The sequence below is a fragment of the Mya arenaria genome, chromosome 1, assembly GCF_026914265.1.
Source record: "Mya arenaria isolate MELC-2E11 chromosome 1, ASM2691426v1".
NCBI classification, from domain to species: Eukaryota; Metazoa; Mollusca; class Bivalvia; order Myida; family Myidae; genus Mya; species Mya arenaria.
Genome location: NC_069122.1, coordinates 8,155,230 through 8,172,473, shown reverse-complemented (window position 1 = coordinate 8,172,473; position 17,244 = coordinate 8,155,230). Strand labels below are relative to the sequence as shown.

The window sequence follows — 17,244 nt, the reverse complement described above, 5'->3', positions numbered from 1 at the left end:
ACAGATTTTGCTTTTATAGTTCGGCTTTTGTTAATAGTTTATATTCGATAAGCTAACGTAAAAGATTTGTTTTAAATACAGATTTCGATGTGATAATTGTTTGGCTATATATACAGGTATCTCGTAGATACGGTTCTACTCAAAAGGCATTGGATAACTGGTAATTGTCTTTGGGCAAATAGGGTGTGAATGATTGTTGGTTTAATGCATATTACATAAGCATACAATCGACTATGTTATGGATATAGTGATTGTTTAAATGTGGTGTCGTTTGTTATGGGAATAATTTATAAGCGCTGTGAAGACGTTGTATCAGTAACATTATTCTGATTTGCAAAGTACTTGATTATATTATCAACATGTCCAAAGATGTTGGCCTGAGATACAGTCCATAGTGGACAGGTTAAATATAATAGTTGATATGTGTCTTATTTTGTAGCCGTTCTGGGTCGGGTGAGACGCACGGCTTGGTTATGTCAGGACGAACCCGCCTCAGTTAGCGTGATGCCATTTCTATCAGACCAACATCCTGTCTACACTGAGTCATTCACGTTGACAATGCCGACGCCACCAATGCCATCTCGAGTTACCGCGCTTGGGCACAGCGGACCATCAGACGTCCGGCACTTGACTGCATCGGTCATTAGTAAACGAGATCACCGGCAGATGGTCGGCACGTAGTGACATCGGTTGTGAGTATACGAAGTTCATTGTACTTTGACTTTCGAATTTCGGATATGGCGTGTTTCCGAGCATACGACCCGAAAGCGCTTTCAAAAACAGGTATATTTCTAATGCACATCAAAGTCTACATACGGAACTGTTACATTGGTGATTAATATAAACTCTTAATTAGTGGTTTCTTTCGAAAAGTAGAGTGATTATTAATAATATTTTGAATGTTTCTCTTAACTTATTTTAAATATATCTTTTGTTAATAGAATGTAAATCTTTAAATGTTTTTATCGATATAAATGGTAATTAATATTGATAGTTTTTAGCAGACGTGGGGTATCTTTGTGTTACACCAATGCTATTTTGTATGTAAAGGCAGCGAAGTGAGTAAAGGCTGTTTTGGAGTATAACTGCAATGGTGTTTGTATCCAATTTTAGCTGAGATTGTTTGTAAAGATAGTGCTTTTTAGGGTTATAAATAAGTCATCAAAATGAGAATAGGTTGTTTGTGGAAATCACCAAGCGCTGGTGCATATGATGAAATACTAGCTCTTCTATAAAGGCTATATCGGGGTATTACTAAGTAATGGTGATTGTGTGAAGTATATCACATAATTCAGTTCGTACGTCAAAACAGAACAATTTAGCTCTAGAAAGTATAAACTTAATCTTTCTATTTAAGTATATCTTCAAAAACAGATCAATAATGCATGTGTTACCTTAAAACATTGTTGCCAATAACATCAAACCCAAAACAGTTTATCTTTCTCAGAAAACAGGTTTGTCGGTTAGTGTATTCATTGTCGACACAAATCATGCACGCGTGCAGCCAGCCCTCACGAAAACAACATGCTGGTAAAGTTGCAATAAGAATCCAAGATTCCGAAGGAAGGTTCCCCTTCGTTTTAAAATCAAATAAACTTCAATCTATTTAACGTAAATATTGAGATTAAATTAATATTCGTCTTGACGTCAGTAAATGAAGTCGTACATGCCTTTCGGTGAAATGTAAAAGGAATGCGATGAACATTCATTATTACGCCAATTAAATACCTAAGGTATGTATATTATATTTTATATGTCCCAAGAAATGTTTATGCACAACAATAGACCAATCCTGTGTTTCTAGATGATATATATCATATATCCGCACGAAGACCGTCAAGTTTGTATCTAGTTTATTATTTCGTTTTGTTCACTGTAGCTCAAATCCTACTCATTTAACCGATTTCTGTTTGAACCAAGGCAGCATATATATAACCGGAAGATTTGTTGCAGTCGCTTCATTGCAGAGGAATCACACGTGCTAAGACAGACGGTAGTTTTGAACTAGAAATAGGAGTTTAGCTGTGAAACAGGTATCAAGGTAAGAGCATCAGTGATTACAAGTGTGTGTTTTCATTTACTGTTAGTTATTATGAAGTGTTGTGCATGGGGTAAGCAGAGACAAATTTACACACAGGGCTAAACTACTAGACTAGTTATAACAGCTATATACATGGCATAGATGGTCAAAACGGTCATATTATAAGATTCGGTGCGTAATGTAATTTTTAGATTTTTTCAAAGACTTTGAACTTGATTACAGTTCCATCAATTTGATTGAATGGTTCACAACCTTTGAAATTATTTTCTTTTTGAAAATACCTTACACATCGCGGCTCATAAAAATAGCAATTAATAGACAATTTCTTATTGATCGAAAGCACGGTTGGTAATTACCTGGCTGATGACTACAGGACAAATTGAAAGACATTTTACCACTTTTTTACACTTAGCTCGATAGGCGATTATATGACATATCAATAGATAACCTCTCATTAGCTAGTTCTCTGAAAGCTGCATTGATTTTTTTCTTTATCAAATAAGCGAGTTCTCTGGAAGCTCCATTAAGGTTTGGGCTACTGTAACGGGTTCTACCAACACACTATAACGGAAATCAGTAATAATGGCCGACTGTTGGTTACATGTTACGATGTGCTTTCCGTTATCTAATGCTATAAAAGTTTACTACATTTATCCGAATTTTACATATAATAAGCATGATTTACAATTTATACTTCTTTTTATTTCAAATAAAATTAAAGTTAAGCCTTGCTTGCCATTTAATTATACATTCAGCATCAGCTGATAATGAATAATTGTATATGCAAATCTTGTTAATTTAATTTTGTTTGTAATTTATTCATTGAGAAATGTGCCTATTTGGGAAATAAAATATGAGATAGATTGCTTTAGGTCGCTTGTTTTGACTCAATTATGTTATTAAAATGTTTTATAATTACCAACATGTCGGCTTGTAATATATTTTAGCTTTGTTGTTTAATTGATTTAATAACCAAATTAAACTATGCAATGTGAATAAATATTCATATTTTACAAACCATATTTGGGGCGGTCTTTCTGTCTTCTTAAAAACCGACAGAATCATTATCTGTATGTTATCTCTACTCTAACAATCTCTTCAACCTTTTTATTTTCATTAGCTTCGTTAAGTAAGTGCATGGGTTCCCTGTGGACCGTTCTCATTGATTTACAATGGGGTTTCAATTTAAATGAATTTATTGTTCCTGAGATGTGAATTTTCTCTGCTGATCAGTTTTATAGAGTTAGAAATCATTAACGTTAGAGTTTTTTTTAAGATAGTGTACTGTTGATTACCAATTTGTGACAATTTCATTTCAAACTGACAGTCTAAAGTTTACATTATAGCTTACCGGCAATGTGTGGCTTAGACACGTATAGATTCCTATTTAGCTAATAAACTTTGGTACAGTATTATTGCCATTTGAATTAATTGAAATATGAATAGATTTTATGAAAATGAATGTCGTTTTTCACTCCCAAACTCCATGCCTTTGCCCTGGGTCGAACCTGAGGATTCATGTAACCGCCCGTGCGGCTACAACCACTCGTTAAATTTAATACGGGTTCGGTAACACTACAAACAAACTAGATCTCTGAAAACTACATATAAATTTGGCCACAAATAAGTTAGTTTTTAGAAAACTCTATTAAGGTTTTTGGCTAAAAACAAACTACATCTCTAAAAACTACTTTGAGGGTTTCGGCCACAAATAAGCTAGTTCTGTGAAAGCTACATTGAGGTTTCTGCCACAAATAACTTGAAATAAGTGAGTTCTTTGAAAGTTTCATTAAGGTTTTTGGCTACAAACAAACTCTCTGAAAACTTAATTGATATTTTCGGCCACAGCTAAGCTAGTTATGTAAAACAATTCCATTGACTGTACACCAAATTGGCAAATCTCAGGACAACTATCTAATAGAATGTGTTACGCTTTGATATCATTATTGTAAAAAAAAGTACCAAAATGTAAAAAAAAAAGTGTCGGAGACCGGGTTCGAACCCTTGTCGCCAAAATTGCAGTCCAGCGTCGTATCAACTGAGCTACGACGGCCTACTCTAATAGGGTGACATAATTCAGCTTTACACCTACCTCGGTAATATCACGTGATAACACCGACTAGCCAATCACGTATAAGGAATGAATTCTACCTGGTAGACATACCCAGTAATCTTTTTTGATGGAAAAATACGAAATAACTGCAAAACTTAAATAAATTGTAAACTATGTGGTACTTCAGTTAGTAAGTTTCAATGCATTGTACACATCGATGCCAAGTTTATGTCAGTTTTCGACAATTTTCTTTTTTTTCCCGCTATTTTATCATACGGAGTACAGCCCCTTTAAATCACACTGATGTATCCAATCTATAACTGAACTAGTTCTTGCAAAGCTCCATTGCGTTATCGGACCCAAAATTAAGGTAGAAATCTGAGAGCTTCATTGAACTATCAAACCCACATAAGGCTTGTTTTCTTGAAGCCCTTTTGAGACATCCGACCATAAATTAAGCTGATTCTCTAAATTAATCATTAAGGCATCAAACCCACAAATCAGCTAGTTATCAGAAAGCTCCATTTAAGTGTTCGACTTAAGATTGAATAGGTTGTCTAAATCTTTTAGCATCAGACCCACGAATAAGCTAGTTCTTTTAAAGCGACATTGATGTTTTGGAAATTCAATTGAGACATCCGACCCGCAAATTCGATATTTGTCTTAGAGATTCATAATGACTTAAGCTATTTCCCTGCAAACTCTAGTAAGTATTAATACTTCCTATCTTTATGAAATCTGATTCATTAAAAGCTCATTTAATTACACCTACCCTTGAAAAATATATGACTCTGAAATGTTCACGTTAGGTCCAACCCACAAGTAAACTACTTATCGGGAAGCTCAATGACAAAAAACATGATACAAGAATCTTTAAATTATTTATATATTAACAAGAAACATTAGATCAATGAGGCATCCTGCCAGCAAACAAAATAGTTTTCTGAAAGCTCAATTAAGGCATTTAATTCACATATACACAAGTTCTCTGAAAGATTCGTTAAGGCTTTCGACTCATACAGCGTCTAGTTATCTGAAAGCTGTATTGAGGTTTTCGATCCACAACTAAGCTAGGACACTGAAAGCGCCATTGAGTCATCCGATCAACAAATTAGCCATTTCACTGAAAACTCATTTTTCGATCCAATCCACGAACTATCTCGTTCCTGGAAAGCTTTATTAAAACATCCCACCCACACATTAGCTAGTTCTCTGAATGCTCCATTGAAATATTCGATTTTAGGTAAATTATTTCTCTTAATGATGCTCAATTGAAGCATTTGCCCATAGGTAAGCTATATCTCTGAATAGTTCGTTAAAACGTTCGACCAACAGCTAAGCTAATTCTCTGAAAAATCCATTGAGGCTTCATGGCAGACAAATAAGCCAGTTTTCTGAATGCTCCATTGAAGCGTTCGTCTCCCTTAAACAGGCTAATTTTATAAACGCATGCATAAGTAAAATGTTAAATCATTATAATCATGTTTATTCGACACTGTTAATACTTTTTAATATATATATCATAAACAATTCATTTCAGGTGAATATAAAGAGATTAATTGTTTTCATCCTCATATTCGAAACGTTGTTTCTATAATTAAATATTTTATTTTATTCGTTATTTTCCTGGATAATCAAAATAAACACTCAGATTTCTGACTCTAGACTCATGCAGAACTCATTTATCTATCTAATAATTTCAGATACGGCGACATGCGACCCGTCCTGCTTCATCTGATATTTTGCTTGACTATCTTAAAGCCCATTGGTGGATCACGGCTGGGAAGACTTGAAGATGATGTTAAAATTCTTAAAAGCTACATTTACAGGGTAACAATATTTACATTGCAGCCAAAATAAAAATAATATTCTCAAATACAATTCAAAAACATTAACACAAGTTCTATTTTCGACGTTTCACTATCTCATTAGAAGTAAAATTGAATGACAAAACAGGATACTTGTTTGCACTTAGGCTACAGATAAAAACATATAATTTTGTGCCCTCTTAGTCTGATATATTGCTATGATACTGTGTAACAAACATTTGTTATTTCAAACCTCGTGAACTACCTATATTAATGTTATTGACATTAATTGGAACAGCATGCTAAATCCTGGACGTCATTGGTTTTTGTTTCCATCCCTGCGTTTACTTTGAAAACGAACAGGCCAGAATACCAAATACTGATAACATAATAAGAATACAACCTTAACTTTCAGCCAAAGAAATTGAAGATAGGCAATTATTTAGCACTAGGCTTAATCATTAAAAATTACAATTTTCGCGGGTGTTTCAAGGTCCCTTTTCTGCCACTCACCCGACGCATAATTCCAGCGTCCTATTTTGCATTGATAATGTGTCAGCAAATTAGGTTGTATCTTAACTCAGTTAGTTTACTTGTAGTAAAACTTAATGATTAAGACTTAACTTTATGTCAAGTATTTACTATACTATACATCTCTTTTATTTTGCGTTGTTTAATTTTGGGCATGTTGTGTAATAATTCGACATAATTTACTTATAATAAGATTGGTAAATTAGGATTTCGCTAGAGTTAAAATCGCACACCGATTGATTCAGAAGAAATTGCGAATATAACGTAATTGCTGAAACAAATCAGTGTTTATAATGTGTGTTTTTGCAATAATCACGACCAAAAAGCATAATCTAAAAATATAATAATATACAAATATATATACATATATATATATATTAATAGTTAAATATAGCTTTTAGTGCTCATTCATTGGAATATATTAAAATCGTTGAAAGAAGCAAGTCTCCTCTTTAAAGTCCATTGATTATTAACCGCCGAAATAACGATATATGTTTAAGGTTAATAAACTGTCAGCGTTATGATACAGAAACAATACATTTATATTATTGTACGTCTCACATTAAATTTTCAGGAGTTATCATCTATTCGTGATGAGGTCAAAGAAATCTCCAACAGAGTCGACATTTTAGAAAACATCACGGTTACGCACGACCCGGGAAGTCCTAATCAAGACATGGACATTACTTCTTACAACCTTGCTGATAAAACTGGCGAAAGTGAAAAGCAACTCCTACGTGCTGGGAACAACATCGGAAGTCAAGCTGTAAAAGCAGAGGTTCAAAATATCCGTAAGGCTTATTCGAACGACAAACAGAACTTACATAAACTGAAGAACGATGTTGAAGGCCAACTTAAAGAGCTAGAACAAAAGATAACTAGCCATATGCATAACCTGACCTTAGAGGTACAACACAATATTGAGTACATTCATAAAAATATATCGCTGGCAAACTGCAATTTGTCTGAGTTCATCAATGGGTCTACTACAAACGTCAGTACTTTTTCACAAAACATCAAAATGGAAATAAATGAGCTTTTTGCTAACACCAGTCAACAGCTTTTTTTACAATTGAATCTAACTGAGGCGAAAATAAAACTAAATATATCCTCCACATATAGTCAGAATGAGGATCAACTTGATAGTTTCCTGGCACTTGCTGAACGCAATGTTAATGAAATGATGCTTAAAGCAGACACTATTATCAATTTAATCCGTTCTAACTTTTCGAAAATACCGATTCAAATCACTGATTTATCTATGGAACTTCAATCAATTAAAAATGAAATGAAAGGTGTAGAGGAAAGGCTGGGAAATGAATTTGAGTCATCATCAAGCGTTTTAGAGAAAGAAATTGTTTTACTAAGAACATGTATAAATACCAAGGGCATTATACAAAATGGTTTCTATTACCCGTGCGAAAAAGACATCCGTTTGGCCAACGCGTCTCCGTACCGCTCGACCGGAGTCCAGGGGCGACTAGAGGTCCGTCATGATAATGAGTGGGGCACAGCATGTGATGACAGCTATGAGAAACAGCCGGATGTAGGCACACATTACGTAACAGACAACGTAAACGTCGTGTGCAGGACGTTCGGGTTCCGCGAATGTATCTATGTGGACAAGGCGGGTCTGGGTCAGGGCAGTGGGAACATTTGGATGGACAATATGAGATGTCGAGGAGGAGAAAGTAGCTTTATAAAATGTCCTTTCAATGGATGGGGAGTACATAACTGTGGTCATCACGAAGACGTCGGGTTCCGTATGTGGAATTAAATAATGAATATTATATTAAGATCAAAGTGATCACGTTTAGTGTTTCATATTTATTTTTAAAACAGTGTTGAATGCGCTTGTATTTAGGGACAATAGGTTATGAATCACTGGTGTTTATTGTTTGGTTTTGGTTATGACTTTTTTAATTTTGCAATAAATTTGCATTCAGATGTGTGTTTTGCAAGAAAGTGAACATGGCGAATAAATGGTGAATTATAAAGGGATAATAGACCTTCTGCGGGGCACAACTATAACGTGACATCTAAAAAGCGAATGATTCTTAGAAATCTCTACTCAAAACGATATCGATGACTGTTATCATTCTACCAACAAGGATTAATGGATATGAAACAATTTAATATTTTGTAGTAAAATAACAATAGTTCGTACAAAAATTCAATGTGTATTTATGCAGCGAATACAGCGCAGATAAATAGTCAAGTGGCATTATCTAATTTGAGATCACGACGTCCGCTGTTAAAAACCAGCCTTGATCTTTGCAAACGTCTATAAATTTTAAGTGTCTTTAAGTATCAACCAATAGTCGAAAAGAGAAATTGTTGCCAGTTTGTAAAAGAAATTGTAGAAACGTTTTAACAGTATAAATATGTATTTATATATGTTATTAGCAATAAAATATACTAAGTATTTTATAAATAGCTGTTTGTATAAAGCATGGTTTAACATTACAAGTATCTTCCATGCCGCTCGTGTAAGATAAGTTCAACACAACCCGAGGGTAGGGTGTTTTCTGGAATCGAGGTTTACCAAGTTTCCGAAGAACACACTGCGCGAGGGTCGGAAAGAACTTTGAGGTTGTCATAGATATGTGCGTAGTGATATAAAATATGTAAATAGTCAACTTTTTCTTTAAATAGTTCTGAGGAGAGTTCAGCATTATTTCTTGAATGAAGCGTAAACGTTTTATTGTTTCCATTTGAATCGAGAAGTAATTTATGGTGAGGTGAGTGCAGTATCCTTCCTTTAATGGAGCGTGAAAGCCCTTTTGTTGGTGCTAATTCAAGCCAGAAATCATTTCTTTGGAATTAAATTTTGTCACAAGACAAGGTTTCCACGGTGCTACTGACGATTGTCTTCAACAAGGGAGGTAATTGACAATAAAAAACTTGATTCATGCGGGTTCTTTTTTATCTCGATAATTTTCTAGTATAGTCAAAAATTTGTATCTACTTACCAGGATTAGGAAAATTGACCATCTTACACGAGCGTTCATGATAGATTATCTTCTCTCATCTCAATTAATCAAAAGTTAAAGTGTATGTTTTGGCTTGAACTCTTTTGTGTGTAGTCAAATATTTGTATCTACTTATCAGGATTGGGACAATTGACCTTCTTACACGAGCGATCATGGTAGATCAACTTCTCCCACCTCAGGTAAACAAAAGTTTAAGTGTATGTTTTGGCTTGACCTCTTTTGTGTGTAGTAAAATTAATTCGCGCAAAGTGATTCAACTTATGTGAATAGTAAAATCGTTCTTTAAATAGCTCTGTGGAGAGTGCAGCATTATTTCTTGGATGCAGCTTGAAAACCATTTTTTTGTGCGACTTGAATTGAGAAATGTTTTATTTGGATTTTAAATATTGCCACAAGTCAAGGTTTCCACGGTGCTTCAGACGACCTTCATCAATATGGCAGGCGTTGGCATAATGAAAATAAAAGTGTTATGCGGGTACCTTTTTATCTTTTTATCTTTAAGATAAGATATAACAGCAAGGCCAAATATCTTGATATACTCAACTGAGTTGGGAGAAACGTCTCCCTCGTAATATTTTGATTTTTATACTTTGGTAACATTTATTTTCGTCCCAACACGTTTAAAAGTAAACACTCAAAACATTGGTCCAACATATTTTAAAGGCAAACACTATGAACATATGTCTAACACTTTTCAAATGCACACACTCCTGACATTGGTCTAACACGTTTTAAAGGAAAACCAGCAAAACATACAGGATTTAATTGAAGGAATATAATCTGAACTTGGCAAAAGACGTTTAAAGGGAACATACTCGTAATGTGGGTCAAAAAGGAATTAAATGCTCACAATATTAACGTTGGTCAGACCGATATCAATGAAACTCAATCTGGACCTTGATCTTACAAGTCTTACAAGTTTTAAAATTCTGAACATCGGCCCAATACGATGTAAATGCTCACAATTTAAACATTGGTCCAATATTATTAAAAGGTATAGCGTCTAAGCATTGGCCCAACAGGTTTTAAAGGAACGAAATCTGAATATTGGCTAAACAGGTTTTAAATCAACACAATCTGGCTTTTGGTCAAATACAACTAAAAGAAACAACATATGAACCTTGGCTAAACAGATTTTAAAGGAACACAATCTAAACATTAGCCGAACAACAGGTTTAAAAGAAACACAATTTTAACATCGGCCCAACAGGTTATAAAGAAGCATAATATGAACATTTGTCCAACAGGTTTTAAAGAATCACAAACTTTTCAGCAGTCTAACAAGTTATTAATGCACACACATTGAAAATTAGTGTAACACATTTTAAAGGCAGACACTCTGATCATTGGTACAACGACTTTTAAAGGCAGACAATCTGACCATTGGGCAAACAAGTTTCAACGGTATGCAATCTGAACATTGGTCAAATACGTTTTAAAGGTACATATTCTGAACATTGGTCAAACAGGTTATAAATGCACATAATATGATCGATAGTCTGATTTAACGGCACACCAGCTGAATATGTTTTAAATTTTAAAGGTACACAATGTGAAAATTGGTACAGAACCTGTTGAAAGTACATATTCTGAAAATTGGCCCAGCACGATTCAAAGCCACACAATATAAACATTGGACCTAAACGTTTTAAAGGTACTCAATATGAACATTGGCCAAACATATTTTAAGGGTATACAAGGTGGACGTTGGTCAAACACCTGTAATTTCTTCGTTAAAATGTTCCACGAAAAAGAAAGAAAATTCCCTGTTTTGTTTTATTTCGATATTAGTAAAAAGAACCGCGCTCTATGTCGATACGGTATGTCGTAAGGTCGAACTCAATTTTGGTATTTTCCAATTTAAAGAATAACGCAGATATTTGGACATGTGCATATATTCTGATGAAGTTTAAAGTTTGCACGCGTATTGTACCAGAAAAGGACACTATTCAGGCCCAAACAATGCCTTTTACTTAGGCAATGTAATTAGACAGCAGACACAGATAAAAGTTGACCACAGCAGTGATCACTCTGGCTGTCATGACCAACCTGGTGAAAATTAAGGGCTCTATGCACAATGGTTTTCGGGTTATTCATCGGTTAATACTTTTGCTTTTAATCACTGTGACCTTAACCTAGTGCCTCACAAAACTTTGAGGTTATCTGATCAACATGTTAAACAATCCACCATAGGGAGTCACTTCTTTGGTTGTGGAACGGAAAACATACACTACTTTGACCAGATTTTGTTAAGAAAAATTCCCACTGGCGATTGACTCGTGGTCAAAAATAAAATTTCGTCGAATGATTTGATCACTAAAATATTTCAAATGACAAAAATTTGGTATTGCGGAAATTTTCCGATTCAAATTTCCATTAGATTATACAACGAATACTTTTGGATAGACACTTTAGTTCAATGTTTTGTTGTTGGTTTTTTATCATAGGATTTTGGAAAATTAATGGCCTTTAAAAGTCTAAGGGAAATAAACAATTTATGTTTTTTTTTATTGCAGCTCAACGCTTCCAGTCTGGTTCCTTTGCAATTGTTTTATTCATTTGATGCAGCTCAACGCTTCCAATCTGGCTTTCTTGTTTTGGCTCAATTGATTCATTTAAGCTCAGTGATTGCGGTTTGAACGAGTTCCAATTTCCAACAGCCTAGGGGGTTTGAACGTTACCCAGTGCGAGCGCATCTAAGGATTTTTTTTGAAATAAAACTAAAAATGCCCAACGCGACGAAACGTGGTTGTACATTTTGGCTATCAGAAATTATAGCCAATTAATTTCGTATATGAGTTTGGAAAAAGTAGCAGCAAATGAAATTAGGTAAACACTATTTATCTAAACACTATTTTTCTATTTTTAGTTTCAGTGACCTTGAACTGGACCAGACACATTCCCAAGCTAGCTGTTTAAATAAGGTTCACACACACCAACCTTTATCATTATCTATCGATTCTAACTGAAATTATAGGGAGGAAATCATTTTTTATTCTAAGTAACAGTGACCTTGACCCAACCGCCCGCAGAAGCAATCCCACGCTAGCTCTTCAATTATCTACCTACAAATTTCATTATTATCAATCAATTCTTCTTTAAGTTTTTGTGTGGAAACCACTTTTTCTATTTTAGAAACAGCGACCTTGATCTCACCTCCACCCCCTAAAAAGCAATCAACAGCTAGCTTTTCACATAACCTATATACGAACCAACTTTCAGCACTATCAATTTATTCTTACCTAAGTTATTGGGCGGAAATCATTTTCTATTTTAAGTAATTGTGTTTTTGACCTTGACACCAACACCGTTAAAAGCAATCCCATGCTCTTCATATAAGCTCCCCATACACCAGCTTTCATCTTACTATCCATCAATGCTAGCTTAAATTATTGGGTGGTAACTGATGTTTGACAACCGCCCGCCAGCCCGTCCAAACTTCGGTCAACCCAAAGACATCCCCATTCTGCAAGCTCGGTTTCGTAAAAAATGATAAAATTGTATGTTTTTTCGATAATAATCTGAGCCTCGAAATATCGGATAATAAAGTGATATTTAATGTATAATTAAGATCCCAAGTAAAAATTCAAATTCTGCCTAAGCGGACTTTTAGGCCAATTTACCTTTTTACCTATCACAATGCATGGTAGACCGATGAAGAGAAACAAGTCTTCTCATGAGCCCAAACCATCTTTAAACTAGAATCGTATGATTCGACGTATGAAAAAAATACTAATTAGATGATGAGAGTGACACTGCGAGTACGTCTGAAACTTCCCCACCCACTGTCAAAACTACCAATCCAAAACTTTGCCAGCTTTACCAGCTCTACCAGTTTACTACCAGCTTTACCAGTTTCAGACTTCTTGGCAGATATTGCACAACTCACTGCTTATGTTTTAAAGGAACGGGTGCTGTCTTAGTTCCATTAATTATGAAAGACAATAAAACGGAATTAATGCAACAAGTAAAAATACATCTACAAAAAAAATCAAGCTAAAAAGCTAAAAAAATGAGGTCAGTGCACTTAAGCAAGAAAATGTCAACCTGCAGAATGAACTTTTAGTAGACCGTCTTGATATGGATGAACTTGAACAATATGGCAGACGCACGTGCATTGTCATTTGAGGTATTTCTAGATTAACAGGTGCCTTTGATGAAGCCATCGAAAACAAGTTATTGGACGCATGTTACCATGTCGTCATCTAATTGTCTCCCGATGGCATTTGTCTATGAAAAGGTAAATTAAGGCAGGAAAAAACAGTCAGGGATAAGCTATAAGTTCATCAACTGTTATGCTCGTCAACGTGTATATGACATCATGAAGATGTCCACTTCCGGATGCCCCCGCCCCTCCCCCGTAAAGACAATCCCTGTCGCCCAGACTCATTTATTGGTGACCACCGTGTTCACCGTGTTCATACAATTAGATATATATTTGTACATATCTTAATGTTTACTATTCTGTACCACGACTCAAATAACTTATATTATTATAGCAGTCTTTACTCTTTTGATAAATTACGTCAATGTAGTGTCCCTACAGCAATATTTTTAGTTCAGTGATTTATAAATCCACTCACCCATGCAACTTAACTTTTTATTCCTCGCAATTTTCTCACTTATCAGTAATTTAACATCAGATTGTATATCACATTCACTCCACACTGAAAGATTTAAATTGCACTGATAACTCGTAAAATTTTGTTTTTGGTAACCCTCTTTAGGATGTCATTAATTTAATTTCATTGTAATTGTTTACTTGAAAAAGATTAAAACGTTTACTTCCCTTAGTTACAATATATCCATTTGTATTTGATATTGGTGGCTAATGTCAAATTTTACTCCATTCAACTGTCAACGGTCGCCTTCCTTTGACTGCAAGTTCCTATTTTTGTGAAGAATAATCATAATCTTGAAGTTAATATATATATATCAAGAATTGAATTTGTATTTGTTTACAAATCGAAAATGCAATTTCGCGAACGCTTCTCTTTAATCTTTCAAAAATATAAAAAAAAATCTTATAGCCTAAGACCAATTCTCTAGGGAAATTTTCAGTTTATCTTATTTTTTTCGTATTTATGTTAACTCATTTTCATCTCTTACTTCTCCTTTCTCTGTGCTGTGCTCCTGTTCGTTTTGATTGGCTTACATAAGTTTAAATCGCTTAAATGTATCTTTCTAGTTTTAGCATTGACCGGTGACCTATGTTCTAGAATAATGTTTTTTTCTTTTGTTTCTTTACCTTGAATGCCATATTGAAAATTAGAATATATGCTCTCATATGTCTAAATGTGTAACCGTCGGTAAAAAGCTTTTATTATTATTATTATTATTATTATTATCATCATTATTATTATTATTATCATTATTATTGTTATTATTATTATTATTATTATTATTATTATAGATTGCTTCTTGCAAACATTTGGCAACCATGTTTAAATGACGACGTCATCAATTGATGTCTTGTGACATAGCAACATGCACAATTGCATTTGTGATGTACAATGCAAGATTTGTTCGCTATTCTAGTGCATGCTTTTTCCATATTAGACATTTCAAAGAATGAGCAAATTCATTCATTTCTTTGATTCGCTATTTTCGGGAATTATTGTACAAATCTACTTTTGTTTTAAAATCTGCCTTGGTTAAAATGATTCATAGCATCGTTATTGTGATTATGCTGAATTCATGAACAAAATAACCTGATAGAAATCGTCTTACTCTGTTCTGTTCTGATTCAAAATATTATCGGGCGATATTGTTCTTCCGAAAATATCATGTATTCGATCAAAACTAGACTACATCAAATGTGAGCATATAAACGTTGATATTTTGTGTGTGCACATTTTTCTGATATTAATGATGCTTTTCTACAATTTGATTTCCATGAATTCCTGTTCCAAAAAGACAAATCTTCCCATTCAGACGGTTTCTTAATTTATGTTTCGGTTTCGTTTATGCCTATGCGCAAATAAGACTTATAGCATTATCTTCCCTAATCGCTTTGGGTAGAAATGAAGTACATGACTGAACGTTTTCCTGTATGCTTATAATATCGCAATCCTCATATGAGAATATAATGTTGGGACCGTGTTAATATTAGCCTTGAAAAAGATTCGACTTGTGTGAGAATATTATGCTTCTGAGTGATATTAAACCGAGAAATTGGGGATGGTATGCTACTTGATAATCTACATAATGTCATAAACACACTGACTAGAGTAACTTATACTTCTAGTACTTTATTAGACTCTGTCGCGATAGCGGTACCTGCTAAGTGACCAGTTCTGCTATGTGTAGGCAATGGATGAAATAAAATCTGTAATCATGGCATGTCCAAATTATTTATTATATTCTTAATGAAAACATCCGAATGATAAACTGAATAGTGACTTTTGTTTCAAGATGAAAACAATGCGTATGAATATCTTGAATGAACAATTGAAAACAGGATATATATCTCTAAAACATACAGAATTATTAGCTCGTATAAAGAAAGCTAAAATAATGCAGAAAGGATATATATTTAAAATCGTAAATTTAATTAAAAAAAAGCGCAAATTAAGTAGAAATAAGATTTCCTCAGATTCTTACCAGACGTCTTGGGTTCCAAACTCGCAATATTTGCCTCGTTCAGAAATATCAGGAGTATTTTCCGAGCAGTAAAACGACGGTGTGTCACCTGGTTGCATCCGTACTCATATCAAATCAAATATGTTAAAATTTATCATTATTGTTATCTAATTGACTGAACTGACATATCAGTATATGTTTTATACTTTAATTAAATTCTCACAAGTTTTAAAGAATGAAATCACGGTGCCTAACTATTCGTAGCAAATACTGATGGTATGGTACTTAATTAGCAATGCTAATTGAAAAGGAAAACACAAACAAATATACATGCTGAACTGGCCCGATTGTCCCGGAATATCTTTAGTTTTTTTTATAACATGTTAAGGCTTATCTCACTATTCTTATTTTGGTACAATGTGTTTAGTATTGTGAATTATGGACTTAAAAAATTAAAAAGGAAACTAAATCTTTTGTTTATCACCATAAGTTATTTTATGCATAATTACCTTAGTTATTGTAATCGACCATCTACGCTAAACAGGATCCGGATTAAGTTTGCAAATCTCGAACTTTTGCAAACTTATTTTCTTTATTTTTCACCCAAGGTTTTCATGTTTGTATTATTGAAATGTGTTCGGTAATACTTAAGAGGTTGTTTTCGGAAATATGTTTTTTTTTGCATTTAATGTCAAGTTTTCCAATGGGATTCCCATGATTCAATATGGGAATGTTCCAATTGGAGTTTTCCAATTTCCTGATATTTACCCATATTGAATCATGGGAACATTCCAATTGGAAAAAATGGTTATGGCCTTAATCCAGTTGGAGCTTCTGGCATTCAATTTGGGAAAATATTTCCACTTTCCTAAATCTCTTAAATGAAGATCCATTGATTTATTTAGGAATATATTTTAAGTTTTTTTTTATTGTTTTCCTTTGTTCTGACAAAGTATCTATCCAATTCCAGGCTAACACTTCTGTGCCGATATCTTAGCGCTAAGATTTAAGCACCCTTTAATGAGTTATAATGCAGTAAATCATATAAAACATTACCTGAAGTAGTATTACTCAACCAGTGACACAAATTCCATTTTTTAATTATCTTTACACTAGTTTATTCTCCTCAGATGCCATTTTTAATCGATAAGGTGTGGTCACAAACGACTAAGAAGCCTCGTTTTGATCGTTTTTAAATGAACTCGTTTAATAAATTCGATAGAAAATTAACACTCA

General features: G+C 34.0%; 1 protein-coding gene across 1 annotated transcript; it reads left to right on the top strand.

Moving 5' to 3' along the window:
- Positions 1 to 1,954: 1,954 nt before the first annotated feature.
- Positions 1,955 to 8,380, top strand: LOC128245366 (myosin-11-like). The gene is made up of 3 exons (XM_052963536.1): positions 1,955 to 2,041; positions 5,798 to 5,924; positions 7,008 to 8,380. The coding sequence occupies exons 2-3, from the start codon at positions 5,808 to 5,810 to the stop codon at positions 8,208 to 8,210; spliced, it is 1,320 nt and encodes a 439-aa protein (XP_052819496.1). The 5' UTR covers positions 1,955 to 2,041; positions 5,798 to 5,807; the 3' UTR covers positions 8,211 to 8,380.
- The last annotated feature ends 8,864 nt before the right edge of the window (positions 8,381 to 17,244 follow it).

Bases quoted from the DNA above. Each gene is read 5' to 3' on its own strand.
- LOC128245366 (XM_052963536.1), top strand. From the start codon at position 5,808: ATGCGACCCGTCCTGCTTCATCTGATATTTTGCTTGACTATCTTAAAG. The intron at 5,925-7,007 runs GTAACAATATTT...TTAAATTTTCAG, and splicing joins TTAAAAGCTACATTTACAGG to GAGTTATCATCTATTCGTGA.